This window comes from Aethalodelphis obliquidens, unplaced genomic scaffold, assembly GCF_003676395.1.
Source record: "Aethalodelphis obliquidens isolate GAN/ISIS:26980383/991018 unplaced genomic scaffold, ASM367639v1 scaffold83, whole genome shotgun sequence".
Lineage (NCBI taxonomy): Eukaryota > Metazoa > Chordata > Mammalia > Artiodactyla > Delphinidae > Aethalodelphis > Aethalodelphis obliquidens.
The window spans coordinates 5292058-5309181 of record NW_020838027.1 but is presented as its reverse complement, the minus strand read 5'-3'; the positions used below and the strand labels follow the sequence as shown (position 1 = coordinate 5309181).

The window sequence follows — 17124 nt, the reverse complement described above, 5'->3', positions numbered from 1 at the left end:
TGAAACAAATGTAGCTTTAAGTAACCATACGTTCAGCCAGCAGGTGGGTGCCTGTTTTGCTCAGCCCCGTGCTGTTCCCAGGTGAACAGAGGCAGGTACGAGCCGAAGAAGCGTTTGCGGTCCTGTTATTACGCTGCAGACCCGAATGGCAGCCGACAGTCCGGTGCGGCAGGTAGTGGAGGGGCGCCCAGGCTCTTACCAGGGGTGGTGTAGAAAGGTAGGGGTGGCCTCAGGGACTGTCACGCCCCCTCCTTTTCCAGGGCACCAGATCTAAGGGTGTTAGGAGTGCAGAGGAACGGGCGCCTGGGAAAGGATGAGCTGGTCAGGAACGGAGGAGGACAGCACTGGAGGGTAGCGTGGGAGAGGGGACAGTTTGCAAAAGCTGGGGATGAAGAGGACAGCAAGGCGATGCCCTCATCAGCAATGCAGGCATGAGGTGTGTGTTGACAAGCGGTGCGAATAGATGTGGACAGATGGGCTGGGCCAGATACCCAAGGTCCCTGAATCCAGAGGGAAGAATCTAGACAATAGGGACCCAGTGTAAGTTTGGGGGTGTGTGTTGGGATCCCCCCTCTCGCTGCCTCTCTGCACCGCCCAAATGCCATTGCTCTTCCAGACTCAGCTCAGATGCTGCAGCAGCTGGCGCCCTCTCTCCTGCATGCCCACAGCCTTTTATCTGCGTCATTCTTAAGGCCCTGATCACATCATACCTTGTACTGTAGTTATGTAAAATCTCTTCTCATAGACTAAACAACTTGAGAGCAAAATGCACGTCAGATTTACCTAGTCTTCCTCACGATGTCTAGAACATTGTTTTGTATATTGCAGGTACCTCAGGTCTGGTTTTTTTGTTTTTTTGGGTTTTTTGATAGGGAATTCGTTCAAGCTTGCTTAAATAATAAGAGATGATAAGAAAGTAGGAAGCAAGCTCGTGGATGCAGGAAATTAAGGATAGCCAGGCCCCTAGGCAACTGGAGCGGAAGGAGGAATCAGAAACCTCTCTCCTTCCTTCTTTCACGTGCTGCATGGTTTGTCCCATTTCTGCTTCTCTTTGTGTCTCTTAGTTTCAGTTTTCAAAAGAGAGAATCCGATTGGCCTATGAGTGGGCTCTGGATCAGGTGTCCAATCCTGGCATAAGAAGCCATACCTGTGGAGCAGAGGGGGCTGGTTCTTTCCGGAGCATGTTGGGCTGCCCTTCAAGGGCTGTGGTTGGAGAAGGCAGGCTAACCAATGTGTCGGGACGGTAGGCATTCAACGAGCATTTGCTAAACAAATGGAAGAATGAGTGAATGGCACTTTGAGGAGATGAGTCTTCCAGCTGCATGCGGGATGGGGGGCGGGGACACTGAGACCCTGGACTCACGTAGAACTACTCGGAGATGTTACATAACCTCAGAACGAGGTGATTTGGGCCCAGAGAAGGGAAGTTGTGCTGGGGACAGAAAGATGGAGAAAAAAGTGAGAGTGCTCAGGAAGGTGCAGGAAGAGGGAACGTATAGGGAAGACGAGGTTTGTCATAAAAGACGACAGACCATCAAACCCTTCCATTCTTACTTCCTTTATCCTTCCGTTCTTCCTTCATTTATTGAGATCCGTGTTTACCCGTTTCTTATAACCTAGAAATAGGGAAAAGGGTGTGTGTGTGTGTGTGTGTGTGTGTGTGTGTGTGTGTCCCTTTAAATATATCTCTTGGGCTCTCCTGGATGTGGAGTATTTTGAGTTGTCCCAGCTAGAAGTTGGGGTTGGGGAAGGGAATCGATGCTTTAAAGAAAGTCCCTAAATTTGAAATTTATAAGTTTATCCTCCCTTGGGGAACCCTGAGGGTGCTCAGAATTAACAGAATTTTTTCCTTTCTTTTTAAGCTACCATGTTTCTTGAAAACTGGAAGAGATTACAGATGCGACTAGGCTACTTCTGGGATCTGACTGGCATAGAAGAGGAAGAAGTGAGTTCTCTTTGGGTCTTTGCTTTGCTTTGCCCCTGGAAATAGATTGTCTTGAGTGAAATAACCGCTTACATTTGCTATCACGGCAGCCAAGTCACCTGCCGAGTCTCGCTGTGGCCCCTTTCCTAGCTTGGCTCCATGGGCCAAGCCAGGGTTGATGGGCACTGAGGCCAAGAGTTGAAATCCTCTCTCTTCGCTTGAGCTGTAAGACTTTGGACTTGATGGGTAGCCAGATGTCCTTGTGACCCTCTCTGGGAAAAAATGGCATGAGAAGCAAGCCTTGTGGTGACCTCGAGGTTTAACTCAGCGTTCTTCCACCTCCCATCCTGTTGGTGCTCGAGAGCACGAAGCCAGAGAACGTGACCCAGAGCACGGACGTGTCTGGATGCTTCTGTGAGCCTGCAGAGGGTCAGGGGGAGGCATGGGTGCTAGGTCTCGGTTGCCCTGATGCATATGGAGGAAGAAAGAACCACTGATCCAGTACCCTGTCAGCCAGGAGAGCATGTGTGCAACAGGAGCGTGAGCTAAGGGAAAGGGTAGGTTCTTCCAGAGTCTAGTTGTATGGACAGATGATTTTAAAGGATGGAACAAATTGACCTTCCCTCGGGGCTCCTTTGAGAACTAGGGCCCCCTTTGATGTTGGTGAGTTGACGATGACCAGCGTGGGCCTGGTTGCTCACGGTTCTCTTCTCCCGTGCGCTGCCATTGCCTGAACAGCAAACGTGAATATCAGATAGGGGCTCCCGATGCCCTGGGCAGTGTCGGTGAGATGCTGGGGACAGTGTCCAGAGCACCAGGAGGTGCCCCCAGTTGCCTGAGTGCCATGTGCATAGGCTGGCTGAGAGCATGTGACAGCTGTGCGGGGAGCAGACTTTTCCTGTATTCTCCCTCATTCACTGATGTGCCTCTCCTTGGACTCGGGACCTCTGGCTTTGTGACCCTGACGCTTTGTGACTAAGCTAGTGAAACCCCCAGTTTAGTCCTATTCTCAAGGCTGTGTGGCTCCCTTTTCTGTGATGTGACATCCTCTGCTCTCCTTAAAGCTCCAAGTCGTCAGCTTGCCTTTGAGCAGGTGGGCATTCCATGACCATGGATTGAGTTCACACATTCACTCCATCCCAGTCCTGTGCGTTAAGCAGATACCCGGAGACTCACAGCATCAGGGTTCCGTGGCAAATGAGAGGATCTACATATGAGTTCTCACTTCAGAGACGATACGCATTAGTTGGGAAGATAAGCAACAGAGAACAGTAAAGGCAATTGCATTTCTTGGGGAAAGATGGCCAAGGTAGTGCTTCCAATCGAAAGCGCTGTGGAAGTCGGACTGTGTGGGTGATTTTGTCCTATTGGTTCGATTTGATTCTGAGGAGAAAGAGAGAGGGGAGAGAGCTGTGGCTGGGTGTGGGGAGGTGGTGGGCGCACAGGTCCTTCTCTCCTGCAGCAGGGCCTAGGAGGTCTCGAGGAAGAGAAGAAGCAGCAGCCTGGCATCCACGCCTGTGTGGGGACAGAAACAAGCTAAGTATGTCTTCTGAGTAGCGCTGAGGAGGCCAGCAGGTCTGCCTGTGAAAGAGGAAGTGTAAACACACTCACACAGAGAAAGGCATCCGTTATGACTCAGTGCCCTTGACGTCTCAGTCCCTGGCAGGAGTGGGATGCTAAGCCATTCTGGTTTCTGCAGCCAGGTTTCCTGTTTAACCTGATGAGCCATGGTCACTTCCTGGGAGGGGCGTGATTTCAGTAACTCCTGCGCAGGCTGAGAGAGAGGCCTGGCCAAGCCTGGGTTCACCCCTGGCGCAAAGAGCTGGTCCTGACGGGCTCTCTGTGTGAGGTTACTGGGGGCGGGTCAGTTCTGCAGCATTGAGGATGTGCCCCCCACCGTGTGCAAGCCCAGGGCCAGGCGTGGTTGAGAGGAGGGAGGGCAGCTGTGTCTTTCCTTCCATGTGTTTAGATTTTGGACTCAGATGTTAAGCACGCTCTAAGTTGAGTTAAGTCTGAACGTGCACATCAGGCACGTACTGTGGGCCAGGTTTTGGTTTGGGACATGGAACTCCCTCAGGCGCGGGCTCTGAGCATCTCCAAAGGGTTGCATTCAACTAAGGGGTTGTCTGGTCTCTGAATAATTAGAATACAATGGTGAGTTTGAGAGGAATTCCTTCCGGTCTAAAAACTGTTTTGTTTTTAAATCAGGGTTTTGAAGACTGGTTGAATTTTAATGAGCAGCAAAGGGAGGAATGGGTACCCACAGGAGGAAACAGCCGACAGGAGCCTTGATCCAGGGAAGCTCAGGGTGTGGCTCAGAGGCAGCAGGATACCTGGAAGGTCTAGTTGGCTGCAGGGAACAGGGGTTGGGCTGCAGTTGGTGGGGGCAGAGCAACAAATGCAGGCTGGTGGCTAGGCCAGGGAGGGTCCCGACTGTATCTCCTCAGCTCATGGGACGGCAGGGAGAGCGGGATTGGAAGGCATCTGTGACTTGCCCTAGGCCTTAAATGAAGTGCTGTGGGCAGATTTAACCCACATTCAAATGGGGAGCAAGAGGATGCAGACACCACCTGGGCTTCGGGGAGGAGGTTGCAGGGGTCCTTGAAGGTCATCATGAGAGCTTTTTTTCTGTTTTAACCAGATGTTGTCTCCAGGTCTCAGGGATTCTGCCATGGCCAGCTGTCTGTAACCCTCAGACAGCTTCTACCCTGTGGTCTTCGCTAGGAAGCAGCCCTTCGGGAGTAGCGGGGAGGGTGCTCACTCACACAGAGACCAGAGCCACCCACCCTCTGTCTCTCCCGCCTGGGGTGCGCGCACCACGTGGGACACCAAGGAAAGCAGCAGGGGCGGGGCTCAAAGCAGGGAGGAGGAGAAGGGGGCTGGAGAGCCCACCGCCCGGGGCAGCAGCCCCTGGCCCAGGGGCCTCCCTGTGGAACCGGCTGGGATGGCCCCAGAGACCCCTTTGAAGGCCGTCGAAGGAGGCCTGCCAGACCTCAGGAGTCTTCACTCTGAGGTGGGATGGCCTTGAGCTCAGTGGCCTCTCTTGCCCGATTCCCTGCTGCACTCAGGCCCCACGTGTCCCTGGGACCCCTAAGAGAGGGTGGTCTCGATGCAGACATCCTCCCGTCCCTCTCTCTCCCGCCCCGTCTACCACGTCAGGCTTAGCTGCCCTGATAGCTTCCTGTCACATAGGACGCAAGATCCCTTGCCTCCCCCCAGCACGTGGTGGCGTGCTTCTCCTCCCAGACCTCCCAGCCTCACGGGCCTGCATTCTCTCCTGGGCTCCTTCCAAGCTTTGCACCGGCTCCTCCCTCTACCTGGAAGGCTCCAGCCTCCACCTGCCCTGACCTTTCTTAGCTTTTCCATCCCAAGCAGAACGTGACCCTCCTCTGGCTGGCCTTCCCTCAGTCCCCATTCTGAAGCAGCCAGCCTGACATTCCTTCTGTTGCTCTCATCCCCACCTGCTGCTTTCTTACTTGTGGCTTTGTTGGCTTACTGTCACCTTCCTCCACTTGGAGATAAGCTCCTTGTTCGTAGCCTCAGAGCCTGAAGAAGAGCTCCCAAGAGCTCGGAACGCAGTAGATGCTTTGGTAACTCTTTCTTGGAGACATCTGTTGACTGCATCTCCGGGTTTACCTCTGTTGATCAGCGAAGGCTGGTCCTGAGCTGGCCTGGGGCCTTCTTTCAGGCCAGCTCCTGAGGGGAGCAACTAGGTGGAAGTAGCTTTGCAAAATATTTCCCAGCGTCTTGGCGGGAGGGGTTATGTATTTGTGATGATTCGGCGTCAGACCCCATCCAGGGAGGCCGTGTTTAAGGCTAGGTGTATTGGAGCAGCCCTCACGGGGTCCAGATTCTGCTCTAGCCAGGCGCTCGTTTGTCCAGGTCCCTGCCTCTGAGGAATCCTGTGACCTCACCCAACCTTCTTGGCTGCGAGCGCGAGATCCTTGTCTGACGTGCTTCGGTTGGAAAGCAGAGCAGCCTGACACTCTGCTTTGAGAGCCTTGGACTCCTGTCTGCGTGCCAGGAGCTCTCAGCTTGTTCTAAACAGATGAGGAGGGTCTGAGCTGGGGCCCAGAGTGCAGTGAAGTGGGCCACAGCCACCACCGGAGGGATGTGAGGACACTCCTCTACGTGATGTCACGTCTTCGGAAAGTCAGGGGCCGGTCAGGAGCATCTTACAGTCAGCAGGGAAGGCCCGTCAGCTCCTTTGCTGAGGATGACGGGATAGACGCAGTTCTCGCTTGAAGGGCTTTAGAACCCAGAGGATGGTACAAAAAGGCACGGCTTTAGTTCTGTAGTTAAAATCTTCCATAGGAATAACATAGAAGAAACGCAACCAAATTTCAGGGGCCACAGCACATTTCTCAAAGTATTTCTGCAGGAGGTTAATTTAATTGTTGGAGGCGAAAGAAGTTTTGTGGGACATGGTGGGTTGAAGAAGATTCAGCACGTGTCTTTACAGGAGAACTTCTCAGAGCTTTTATTAGGCTCCTTGTGACTCTCAGGTGACACATTGTATGGTATGTTCCAATCTGTTAGACCCTGGAATCCTTTTTTAGCTAAAACCCTCCTGGCACACACATTAGGAAATGCTGCGTTGGAGGATGGGTGAACGGGAGAGACAAAATGAAGTGAACTTCGCAAGCGTTGAGAGATTTCTGTGTTCTCCCCACGGTGCTAATTGCTGCGAGAAACAAAATAATGGAGACCAGGTAGTGGATTCTTATCTTAGGATGAAAAGATTCCCACGTGCAAAACAACTAGGAAACAATAAAGGAAGATGACATAATCAAGAACTGCGTGTCGTGTAAGCTGTAAGACTCTAGAGTATTTGAGAGGGGCAGGCCCCGCCAGCCGTGTTTCAGCAGTCACAGCAGGTCCCACCTCTGAGGGTGGGACGCACCGTGGGGCCCGCGTGATGATGGGGAGCCTGCAGAACCCTGGAATGGCTCCTCCTCTGTTATACTGGTTAGTCTTTTTTTTTTTTTTTTGCGGTACGCGGGCCTCTCACTGTTGTGGCCTCTCCCGTTGCGGAGCACAGGCTCCGGACGCACAGGCTCAGCGGCCACGGCTCACGGGCCCAGCTGCTCCGCGGCATGTGGGATCTTCCCGGACCGGGGCACGAACCTGCGTCCCCTGCATCGGCAGGCGGACTCTCAACCGCTGCGCCACCACGGAAGCCCTGTACTGGTTATTCTTATTAGTCACGTGCACAGTTTCTCCTCTCCAGCATCATGGCATGTCTCGGGAAAGCCAGAGACAGGTCAGGAGTCCAGCTTGTTGGCTTTCAGAATCTCTGAGGCCTGAGCAGTGATGAGGGAATGTGTGTTCTCTGTGTCCGCTGGGAGCCAGCCCCGGAATCCCCGCCTGGGAGTTCTCGGTAAACGATGCAGGAGGCCGGGTGTACACTGTTCAGTTCTCTTTGAAGTAAGTCACGCGTCTTCCTGCCGCAGCATCTGCACTGATGGGACCGTGGTCTTTCTGATCACCCAGGCACTCGTTCCCATGCCTGGTGACTCACCCTCCAGGTTTGTATTGCTGCGTGTCCCTGCGCCGTCTCCCAAGCATCAGCGTGCTTGCCAGTGAGTTACTCACCAAGGCTGAATAGCAAACAGGTCCAGACAAGTGAGTTTTAAGATTCCCTGTGGGCACCTTCAACTGTGATGTTTACTGGCGGCCGTTTTTGGCTTGCAGAAGAATGGCGCAGGGAAGACGTTTGGTCCTGGCCCTGACTCCCGGCTGGGGGGGCACATCTGTTTCTCCAGCTGGGATTTGGCTCATTGCAACTTAAAGTGGAGGCCTGAGGATAGATGGTGGGATGACCAGAGGTAGCCCCCGGGCCTTTGGGCAAACTGCTGTGTGCAGCACGGGGCTCCTTTTTGTATCAGCTCCACGTTAATGCTTCGTCTCTCCTTTCTCAACCCTGGCGCCACCCCCAGGAATGTGCTCAGGTTTGGTTTCCAGTGTGGTAACAAGTGGTGTGTGTCCCCCTCTCCCGCCACAGTGTGTCCCTGGTCTCGACGCCTCGTGGTTGTGTGTAGTGTGGCAGCCCTTGTCCCATAGCATCTGACCCCGTGACCTGACTTCCTGTCCTCGTGGTGTCTGGCCATACCCCGCGGGCCAGGGTGGCCCTCCGCCTGTTTACTAACCACTCTGTGACTCTGGCTTTTAGGAGCACCCCCGGCCTGAGTATGAAACCAAAGTTCGGGAGAAGATGCTGAGGGAGAGCGACAAGTCTCCGGTCCAGAAACTGGGAACCGGTGGGACTGAGGATGCGGTAAGGCGCTGGCACCTGGTGCTTGCTTTCCTTTATTTTTTCTTATGATCCTACTGTCATTTCACTGGGAATGCCTTCGCGGATGGAGACTGGGCTGTGAGAAGGGCTGACAGCGGTGGGACAGGACGGAAAGAGAGCATGACGTCTCTCCGTGTCCCGTGGGCAGAGGTTGTGGGGAACAGGCCCCTCCCATGACTTGATTTCTCTCTCCTTCCCGGGTGGTCATGTCTGGATGAAATGGGAGAGCAGGTCGGGAAAGAAAGAAACCGTTTCAGACCTGGGTCCTCTGGACCCTTGTCACCTACACGTCGAATAGCAGTAGCAACCACCGCCAGACCAACCAGCGCAATGACAGCGAACCTTTATTCCGTCCTTGCTGCGGGCCAGGCACCGTTCTCAGCGCGTTGTATCATTTTACTCTCGAAATAAATTGTTGAGGCTGCAGCAATTTTTCTGTAAATGAAAACTAATGAAGAAAGGTATGTCCGCAGCTTAAGTCGTTGGCCAGAGGTCACCCAGACAGTGAATGGTGGGTGGATCTGGGATTCCAACCCAGGTGAGTCTCTGACAGTCTGGGCATCTAACCGCTATGCAAGGATACATCGAGAAATGGCCCTTAGGGCCGGCAGAGGCCATGCCTGTACGTGCCTGAGCTGCTCATACACTCTCCCTCACGTTTCATTCTCTCTGGCTGGGCCTCCAAAGTGCGGAGGTGATTGTGCGTCGTATTTCTGAGTTTTACGGTGGCATTCAGACATGGAAACAGAGCTTCAGGGTCTGTGCTGTGATCTGTAAATACTCGCAGTGCCTGTGAGGTGGGGGGCTCCTCTTTGGCACCGCCGGTCTCCTCTGAGTGCCACCCTTTTTTGAAACCAACAGTGTGTGTGTGTGTGTTGATGTCTTTCCTAATCTGGTTCCTGAAAAAATTCAACGAGATCGACAATCTGTTGTTTTTACACGTGTCTTTTCTCCATCTTGGATTCGAATTAAAATTTCATTTAATTTTACATTCTTTAAGTTGGAGCCATTCATGTTAACATGCAAATTTATTCAAGCACCAATACGGAGAATGTGGTGTTTTTAAGCCCAGAATACTAGCTGTCTCTCTTTCTTTCTTTCTGTCTTTTTTTTTTTTTCCTTTAAGAAAGCAGGACTTAGAAGAGAAAGGGGGTGGCTGTCTAAGTTATTATTTCCCTAGAAAAAAGTAAGTCCAAGACCGCCAGTTATTTGGGGAAAAAAATGAATTCATTCTTAGGAAAGAGTAATCATCACCATCACCCTCATCAGAAAGCAAACATATTGTGTCCTGTCGGGTTTGGCAATCCTATGCAACCTTCTTTCTCCACCCCAGGGCAATATACAATGGATAATTTTATGGAAATCACATGTAACTTTTAATGACCGCTGCCTCAGTTAATTTTCATTCCATAGACGGGAATGCCGAGGAGCTGGAATTGCGTCCACTGAGGCTGTGGTTCTGATATAAACACTGCTTGGATATATTATATGCACGATAGGTCAGATAACTTTCAGGGACCATGAATAATTGAAAAACATCTGAATGCATTCTGAATGGTACATATGTTTACGTGTTAGCATTCAACATCTATTTTCATTACACTGTTGAGAATGTAAAGCTCAAAGCATCTAACGCCTTATAGGCACTGGGGGGAAAATGACCTTCCCAAATGAGCAGCGTGAGATAAAAATGGCCTGGAATTTGATTGTCAGCGTCCTTCTTGTGTTCCCTCCATTCTGTTCATACTGGAAATGCTTCTGTTCTTGCTGTAAGTCTAGCCAAGGGTGGGAGATGAAGGGAGGAGCACATGTTGCTGTCTGATGGGAGGGATGCTTCTCTTGCCTACTGCAAGGGTGGAGGTCAACGCCCACGGCAAGACAGGGCTCTAGGGTGGGATATTTAGGAAAGACACATTCTTCTGGGAAACAGACAAGGACCAAGAATCCAAGTCTAGATGATCGTCCTGGATGTGCTTCCTTCATCCCAGAGGCTCACTTTGGTTCTGCCTTCTTTGTAACCCTGCGGCTTCATGTCCCATCTCTCTTTATATTCCTTCCTCTTGAATGATAAAAGCTACCATTTATCGAGGCCCAGATGGTAGAGAAAATTACCAAAGACCACATAGCTAGTGGTGGGAGAGCCAGCAGTCATACGCAGCTCCACCTCATCCCCAAGGCCCATTGCTTCTCAAAAAACTTCTTTTAAAGGTATCAAGTTCATGTTATTTTTTTTTATTTACTTATTTTTTAAATTTTTTAATGTTTTTTGCGGTACGCGGGCCTCTCACTGTTATGGCCTCTCCCGTTGCAGAGCACAGGCTCCGGACGCGCGGGCTCAGCGGCCATGGCTCACGGGCCCAGCCGCTCTGCGGCATGTGGGATCTTCCCAGACCAGGGCTCGAACCCGTGTCCCCTGCATCGGCAGGCGGACTCTCAACCACTGCGCCACCAGGGAAGCCCATCAAGTTCATTTTATAACACTTCTTTGTAAGTGATTTAATTCTCAGACCATAACATTCACCCATTTAAATGATACAATTCGATGGTTTTTAGTATATTCACAGTTTTGTGCTGTCATTCCCACAATTTAAGTTTAAAATATTTTTTATCATCTTAGAAAGAAACTCTATACCCTGGGAGGCAAGTAATCTATTAATACGTTCTGTTTCAATAGGTTTGCCTCTTCTGGACTTCCATGTAAATGAAATCATGCAAAATGTCGTATTTCTCCTCTTTCACTTAGCAGAGTGTTTTCATGATTCATCCATGTTGTAGCTCTGTCTGATCTTCATTCTTTTTTATTGCCAAATAATATTCCATATTTTGGATACACCCAGTTTTATTTGTACATTCATCAGTTGATGGACAGTTGGATGGCTTTCACTTTTCGGCTATTATGAACAATGCTGCTATGAACATTTGTGTACCAGGTTTTGGGTGCATGTACGTTTTCACATCTTTTGGAAATATACAGAAGAGTAGAATTACTGGGTCATACGGAAACTCTGTGTTTAACATTTTGAAGGACTGCTGTAATATTTTTCAAAGGGGCTTCACCATTTTGCATGCCAACCAGCACTGCATGAGGGCTCTTAATTTCTCCACATCCTCACCAACACTTGTTATCTGTCTTTTTAATTTTATCCATTCTAGTTGCGTGCAGCGGTATTTCATTGGGGTTTGAGTTAGCATTTCCCTAAAGGATGTTGAACATCCTTTCGCGTGCTTCTTGGCAGATTTTATGGCTTCTTTGGAAAAATGTCTATTCAAATCCTTTGCTCATGTTTAAAGGTGGGTTAATTGTCTTTTCATTACTGTATGAAGAGTTACTTACATAATCTGAACACCAGTCTCTTATCAGATAATACGATTTACAAATATTTTCTCCCATTCTGTGGATTTTTAAAATTTAATTGATGATACAGTTTGCTGCACAAAAGTTGTTTTTTTTGGGTTTTTTTTTTTGCGGTACGCGGGCCTCTCACTGTTGTGGCCTCTCCCATTGCGGAGCACAGGCTCCGGGTGCGCAGGCTCAGCAGCCATGGCTCACGGGCCCAGCCGCTCCGCGTGCATGTGGCACCCTCCCGCACCGGGGCACGAACCCACGTCCCCCGCATCGGCAGGCGGACTCTCAACCACTGTGCCACCAGGGAAGCCCCCACAAAAGTTTTTTGATGTAGTTCAATTTATCTGTTTTTCCTGTTGTCATTTGTGCTTTTGTGTCATATCTAAGAAACCACTGCTTAATCCAGTGTCATAGAGATATACTGTCAGGGTTTCTTCTAAGAATTTTACAATGTTAGCTCTTACATTTAGGTCTATGATCCATTTTGAGTTAACTTTTGTGTATGATATAAGTAAGAGGTCCAAATTCATCTTTTGTCTGAATATTTAGTTTTTCCAGCCCCATTTGTTGAAAAGATTATTTTCTCCACTGAATTATCTTGTCAGCCTCATCAAAAATCAATTCACCATAAATGTAAGAGTTCATTTCTGGGCACTCAATTCTATTCCATTAATCTATATGTCTGGCCAGTACCACATTGTCTTGATTAATTACTGCACCTGTGTAGTAAGTTTTGAAATTGGAATGTGACTGAATTTGTGCTTCTTTTCCAAAATTGTTTTGACAATTCTGGGTGTCTCGCATTTCCATATGAATTTTATGACCAGCTTGTCAATTTCTGCAAACAAAGCAAGATGGAATTGTTGATAGGGATTGAGCTGAATCTGTAGATTAATTCAGGCAGTAGCACCTTCGTAACAGTGGTAAGTCTCCTAATCTATGAACATGTTATATCTTTCCATTTCTTTAGATCTTCTTTAATTTCTTTCAAAAATGTTGTATAGTTTCAGAGTACAGGTCTTGCACATCTTTTGTTAAATTTGTTCATAATTGTTTTATTCTTTTCCGTGGGATTGCAAATATAATTGTTTTCTTAATTCCACTTTTGGATTGTTCATTGCTAGTATATAGAAATATAGTTGATTTTTGTGTGTTGATTTTATATCCCACAGCTTTGCTGGACTCATTTATTAATTTTGGTAGTCTTTAGTGGATTCTTTAGGGTTTTTTCTATTTATAAGGTCATGTCATCTTGAAGAGAGATAGTTTCACTTCTTCGTTTCCCAGCCTGGTTGCATTTCTCTCTCTCTCTCTCCATCCTCCGCCCCTTCCCCCTTTTCCTCCCAGGTGCCCTGACTAGAATCTCTTGTACAATGTTGAATAGAAGTGATGAGAATTGACTTCTTTGTCTTGTTCTTGGTCTTAGCCTTTCACCATTAATTATGATGTTAGCTAGCTGCGACCTATCGCTCTTTAACTCTCTCTGTAAGGCTCCCCTAAGGAGAATTCACGTCATATCACCAGGTGGCCAAACCCATCTCAGGTCTCTCCCGTTTCAGCTGTCACGTGGGGAGATTGGATTGTAGCCTCTGCAGTTCTGAGAGTCGGTACTTTTCTTTGCTGATGTGAAAGAATCACGTTGGTCATTAGCCCATAACTTCGGGGGACAGGCAGTCTCTTATTTATTTTAGGTGGTGGTAATTTGGCCATTTTAATATCTACTGTTATGATTTTCAAGGGTGTGGGCACAGAGAGGTTAGTGAAATAGTGAGGTTAGAAGTAATATTTATGGAGTGCTCACTCTGTGTGGGTCTTTACAGGTTTTATTTCATTTAAGTCTCAAAACCATTATTATTCCAATTTTATATGTGAGGAAACTGAGGCTTATTTACCTAGAAAGAAGGAACTTGCTCAGTGCTTGTATATGGCCAGACGGCCTGACTCAAGAACAGTGATCATGATCTCTATGCTTCTCTGCGTTTAGAGCGTTTGCCCCTCAACAGATCCTCAGACACCTGTGAAGAATCATGGGATGGTTCTCTTCCTTATTCCAAAGGCAGGAAGGAACGTGGTATTTGTTGGAAAGAAGGGTACGAGACAACCAGCGACCCTACATTTTCTTTAGTGGTTTTGTGTAAACTGTGGTGGGCTGACGCTGTATTTCCACCAAGGACACCAGTGAGTAGAATTAGCTCAGTTTCCAGCAATAGGTTCAACAGGCAGTAGGGAGCCTTGGGGACGATAAACACAGAGATATATTGTGTTTCCGAGGAAGAATATGGAGCTGGAACGTCTAATAAGAGAATAGGCTGGTTTTCCTTATTTATTTATTTTTCTCCTGGATTAGTTGGAATCTTTTCTGGAATAGTTTATCCTGGACAGATTTGCAGTTTTCCTCAAGTTTCCCTCCAGGGCAAGATTTTTCTCTGTCCATACAAGATGAGAAAGCTCTGAGTTGGCAACGGCTGGCAAGGTGCTGTGGCTGGTGGGATTGGGGGGCGGTCCTGATCTCTGCCTCTCACCCCTCTGACCCTTCTCATCCCAGACATAACTCCTTTCCTTTAATATAATTCGTGCCAGTGAGGATGTCATCAGAAAACAGAGCTCCTGCCCCAGAGTTCAAAAGAGGTAAAAGAATCTGAGGAACTAATTATAAAGCTGTTAGGATTGGGGAAATCAAGGCAGACAGGCTGGTGAGGCGAAGCCAAGCTTAGCAGCAGGAGGGGGCCGCTCCCACTCTTAGGAAGGACCAGGAGCGAGGCGCTATCACCAGAACCCGGTGGGTGCCGGTGCCCTGCAGGAGGTGCAGCTCCTTCTGGAAATGCCGTCTGAAGCAGGTAGAGGCGGTGGAGGAGAAACACCCTGAATTTCCGCCTCCTGCCTTTGAGTCGAACGCCAGTGCCCCCCGTTGGCCAAATCTAACCACAAGTCAGTTGATGAATCACTCCGGGAAATCCGGTTTTTAGGCTTCAGCACCTGGCGGAGGAAAGGAACAGCGGGGCGGAGCTCCAAGGGGCAGTGGCACAGGACTGGCACAAAGGTCCAGTCATGAGTCAGCATCACTTTGGGACCTGCTAGCCACTGATCGATCACTTACGCCAGGTCCTCCCACTGGGGAGCTGAGAGGCTGTTGAGGATAAAAATGTGGCAGAAAGCACAAGAATGCTGCCCACTGGCACGAGGAAGGGACACATGAATGGTCAGGGACTCTGACCGGTCCCGGGCTGTTGAGGACGTTCATGTGAGTGGGGTGGGTGTCCTCTGTGTGTGTGTGTGTGTGTGTGTGTGTGTGTGTGTGTGTGTGACACAGGTGGGCTCAGATACCTGAAGGCTTCAGTGAGGAGGGCAACCGTATTTTTGTGTCAAGGAGCAGGGAGCACGTGACAAGCTGGGAGATGGCACTGGTGGGTCCTGAGAGCGTCCTTTACAAAACCTGTCACTAAAGGGACTGTAAAAGGAAATCCCCCTGAACTAGTCCCAGGAGCTCACCTCCCGGGACTTGCCGCTTATCCAGGGCGGGCCTGGAGCCGCCTGCAATGCTGCGTTTAATGAACGTTTTATGGGGAACAGTCACCAAGAGGAGGCCCGTGGATGGACGGGTGTTAACTTACTGCTCAGCGCACCACCCTGGGGACAGTTATTTCCAAACAAAAGTCATCTAAAGTTAAAGTATTGAAACATTTACGACACATGCCAAACGGACATGTGGAATAAATTATGCATCGTTGAGGGCCTTTGCTGGGAGGCTGGACGACAGCAGGAGGAGGCTGGGGGCTGTCACAGCTGGGGAGCAGGGCTCAGGGTTCCCGTCTGGGGGACCGAGGGGCGTTTTTCAGAATGTCCTGTGGAACAGAGTTCCCTGCGGCCCTCCTTTGGAGGCACTCGAAACCTAATGACCATTGGAGGGTCAAAAAAAAAAAAAGAAATAATGATTCTCCATAGTTCTCTCAGACTCTTCTTAGGGATGAAGAAGGTTCCTCGATGGCAAAGGGAAACCCTGGGAACAGAAAGGGACTTAATTGGGTGGAGCATCCCATAGCGAGGAGCTGCGGGAAAGCTGGACCCTGGGCCCGTTTCTGGAAACGTTGATTTGCATCAGAGCCCACGGCCTCTCCTCCTGTTCGTTCTCTGCTGTTCCGTGGGCTCTCAGCGTGAAGGCTGAGCTCTGCACCTTGGGGCCGGTCTGGGTCTCCATCCTCACCCACAGTCCTCGGGAGCTGACGGAATAACCGGTGGGAAGGAGGCCAAAGGGCAGCCAGAGGAGCTGGGCCCGGGGCTCTCAGACCAGCCCCTGGATGGGCAAGCACTGACCGAGGCCTGGTCAGCTCTGAAACCCTGCCATTGACACCGCTTACCCCGAACTTCTCACGTTTGCTAAGAGGGACAGTGAAACAGGTCACTCTGTACGGTGTAGCTCCCTGGGTGGAGCACAGCTTACAAAGTAGACCTGCTATCGAAGGCCGTCCCCAGCAATTTTATGTACTTTCTTTTTTATTAATGTAATTTAATTTTATTGATTTGTTTATTGATTATTAATTTTTATTCATTGTTTCTAGTTCTGGCTCCTCCGTTTCTGTCTGTCTGTCTCTCCAGCTCTCATTCTGCCATCTCTCAGGGAGTGCCCCCCCTTCGCACCCATGGTTCCCCCCTCCCCCTCCCCGGGGCATCCTCACCCAGGGAAATGGGTCAGTGAACTAAGGAGCAGAGAAGTGGATGTGGCCGGGGACTGGTGAGTCATCCGTTTGACTGCAAAATGGGGGCATCGTCTTAGGAGGAGCTGAGGACTTGAATTGGGAATTTCAGGGCTCGGCCTCCCTCTCCCTCACTGGGGGGGGGTCCGGCCCCAGGCAGGCGGGGACGTGTGGACCTTGCTCCAGACCGGCCAAGGGACAGAGGCATCTCTGACACAGCAGCAAACGAGCTGGGAGTGGAGCAAGCAGAGTCCCCGGGAAGCCCCCAGGGACGCTGGCTGCCACCCCGGGAATTAGTGTGGAAGGAAGTGAGGAAGGATGGAGGTTTCCTAAGAAGGAGCCTCTGCACAGAATTTCGCACTGGCAGAAGCGGGGTTGAAGGCTAAGTTGGTGTGTGGGTACGTATCATCGCAGGGGTTTTACTTATCACCATATAAATTATACATGAGAACATTCTTCTCAAGACAAATCCCACATTACAGATAAAACCCAAGTCTCCCTGGACTGCATCTCTCCCAGTGTTAAGTGTCCCCCTAGAGAGAGCTACAGTTAGCAGCTTGGCTTGTATCTTTCCAGACCTTTCCTTATGCACTTTTATTCTTGTATGAACCTGTGTTTGCTTTGGTTATGGGTTTCTTTACACACACACACACACACACACACACACACACACACACACACACGCACATTCAGGAGAGAGCCATGAACAAATGGTCTCATTATGTCAAGGAAGTTTCTTAAGTGAGGAAGACTGTTTCCCAAACTTTGCCCCCCCAGGGCACCCCAGCGTGCCACAGGGAACTCACAAAAGTCATGGTGTTTTTAAACACCTTTGAGGGCAGTCCAGCAGTACTTGGCATCTGTCAGA

General features: G+C 49.8%; 1 protein-coding gene across 3 annotated transcripts in view; it reads left to right on the top strand.

Moving 5' to 3' along the window:
- The window catches only part of ANO2 (anoctamin 2), a 333147-nt gene that overhangs the window by 171380 nt on the left and 144643 nt on the right, over positions 1 to 17124 (top strand). For all 3 annotated transcript variants that reach the window (XM_027093346.1, XM_027093345.1, XM_027093344.1), the window contains 2 exons: positions 1863 to 1945; positions 8097 to 8201. In XM_027093346.1, the coding sequence (XP_026949147.1) occupies positions 1863 to 1945; positions 8097 to 8201 (188 nt within the window). The remainder of the gene's footprint in view (positions 1 to 1862; positions 1946 to 8096; positions 8202 to 17124) is intronic.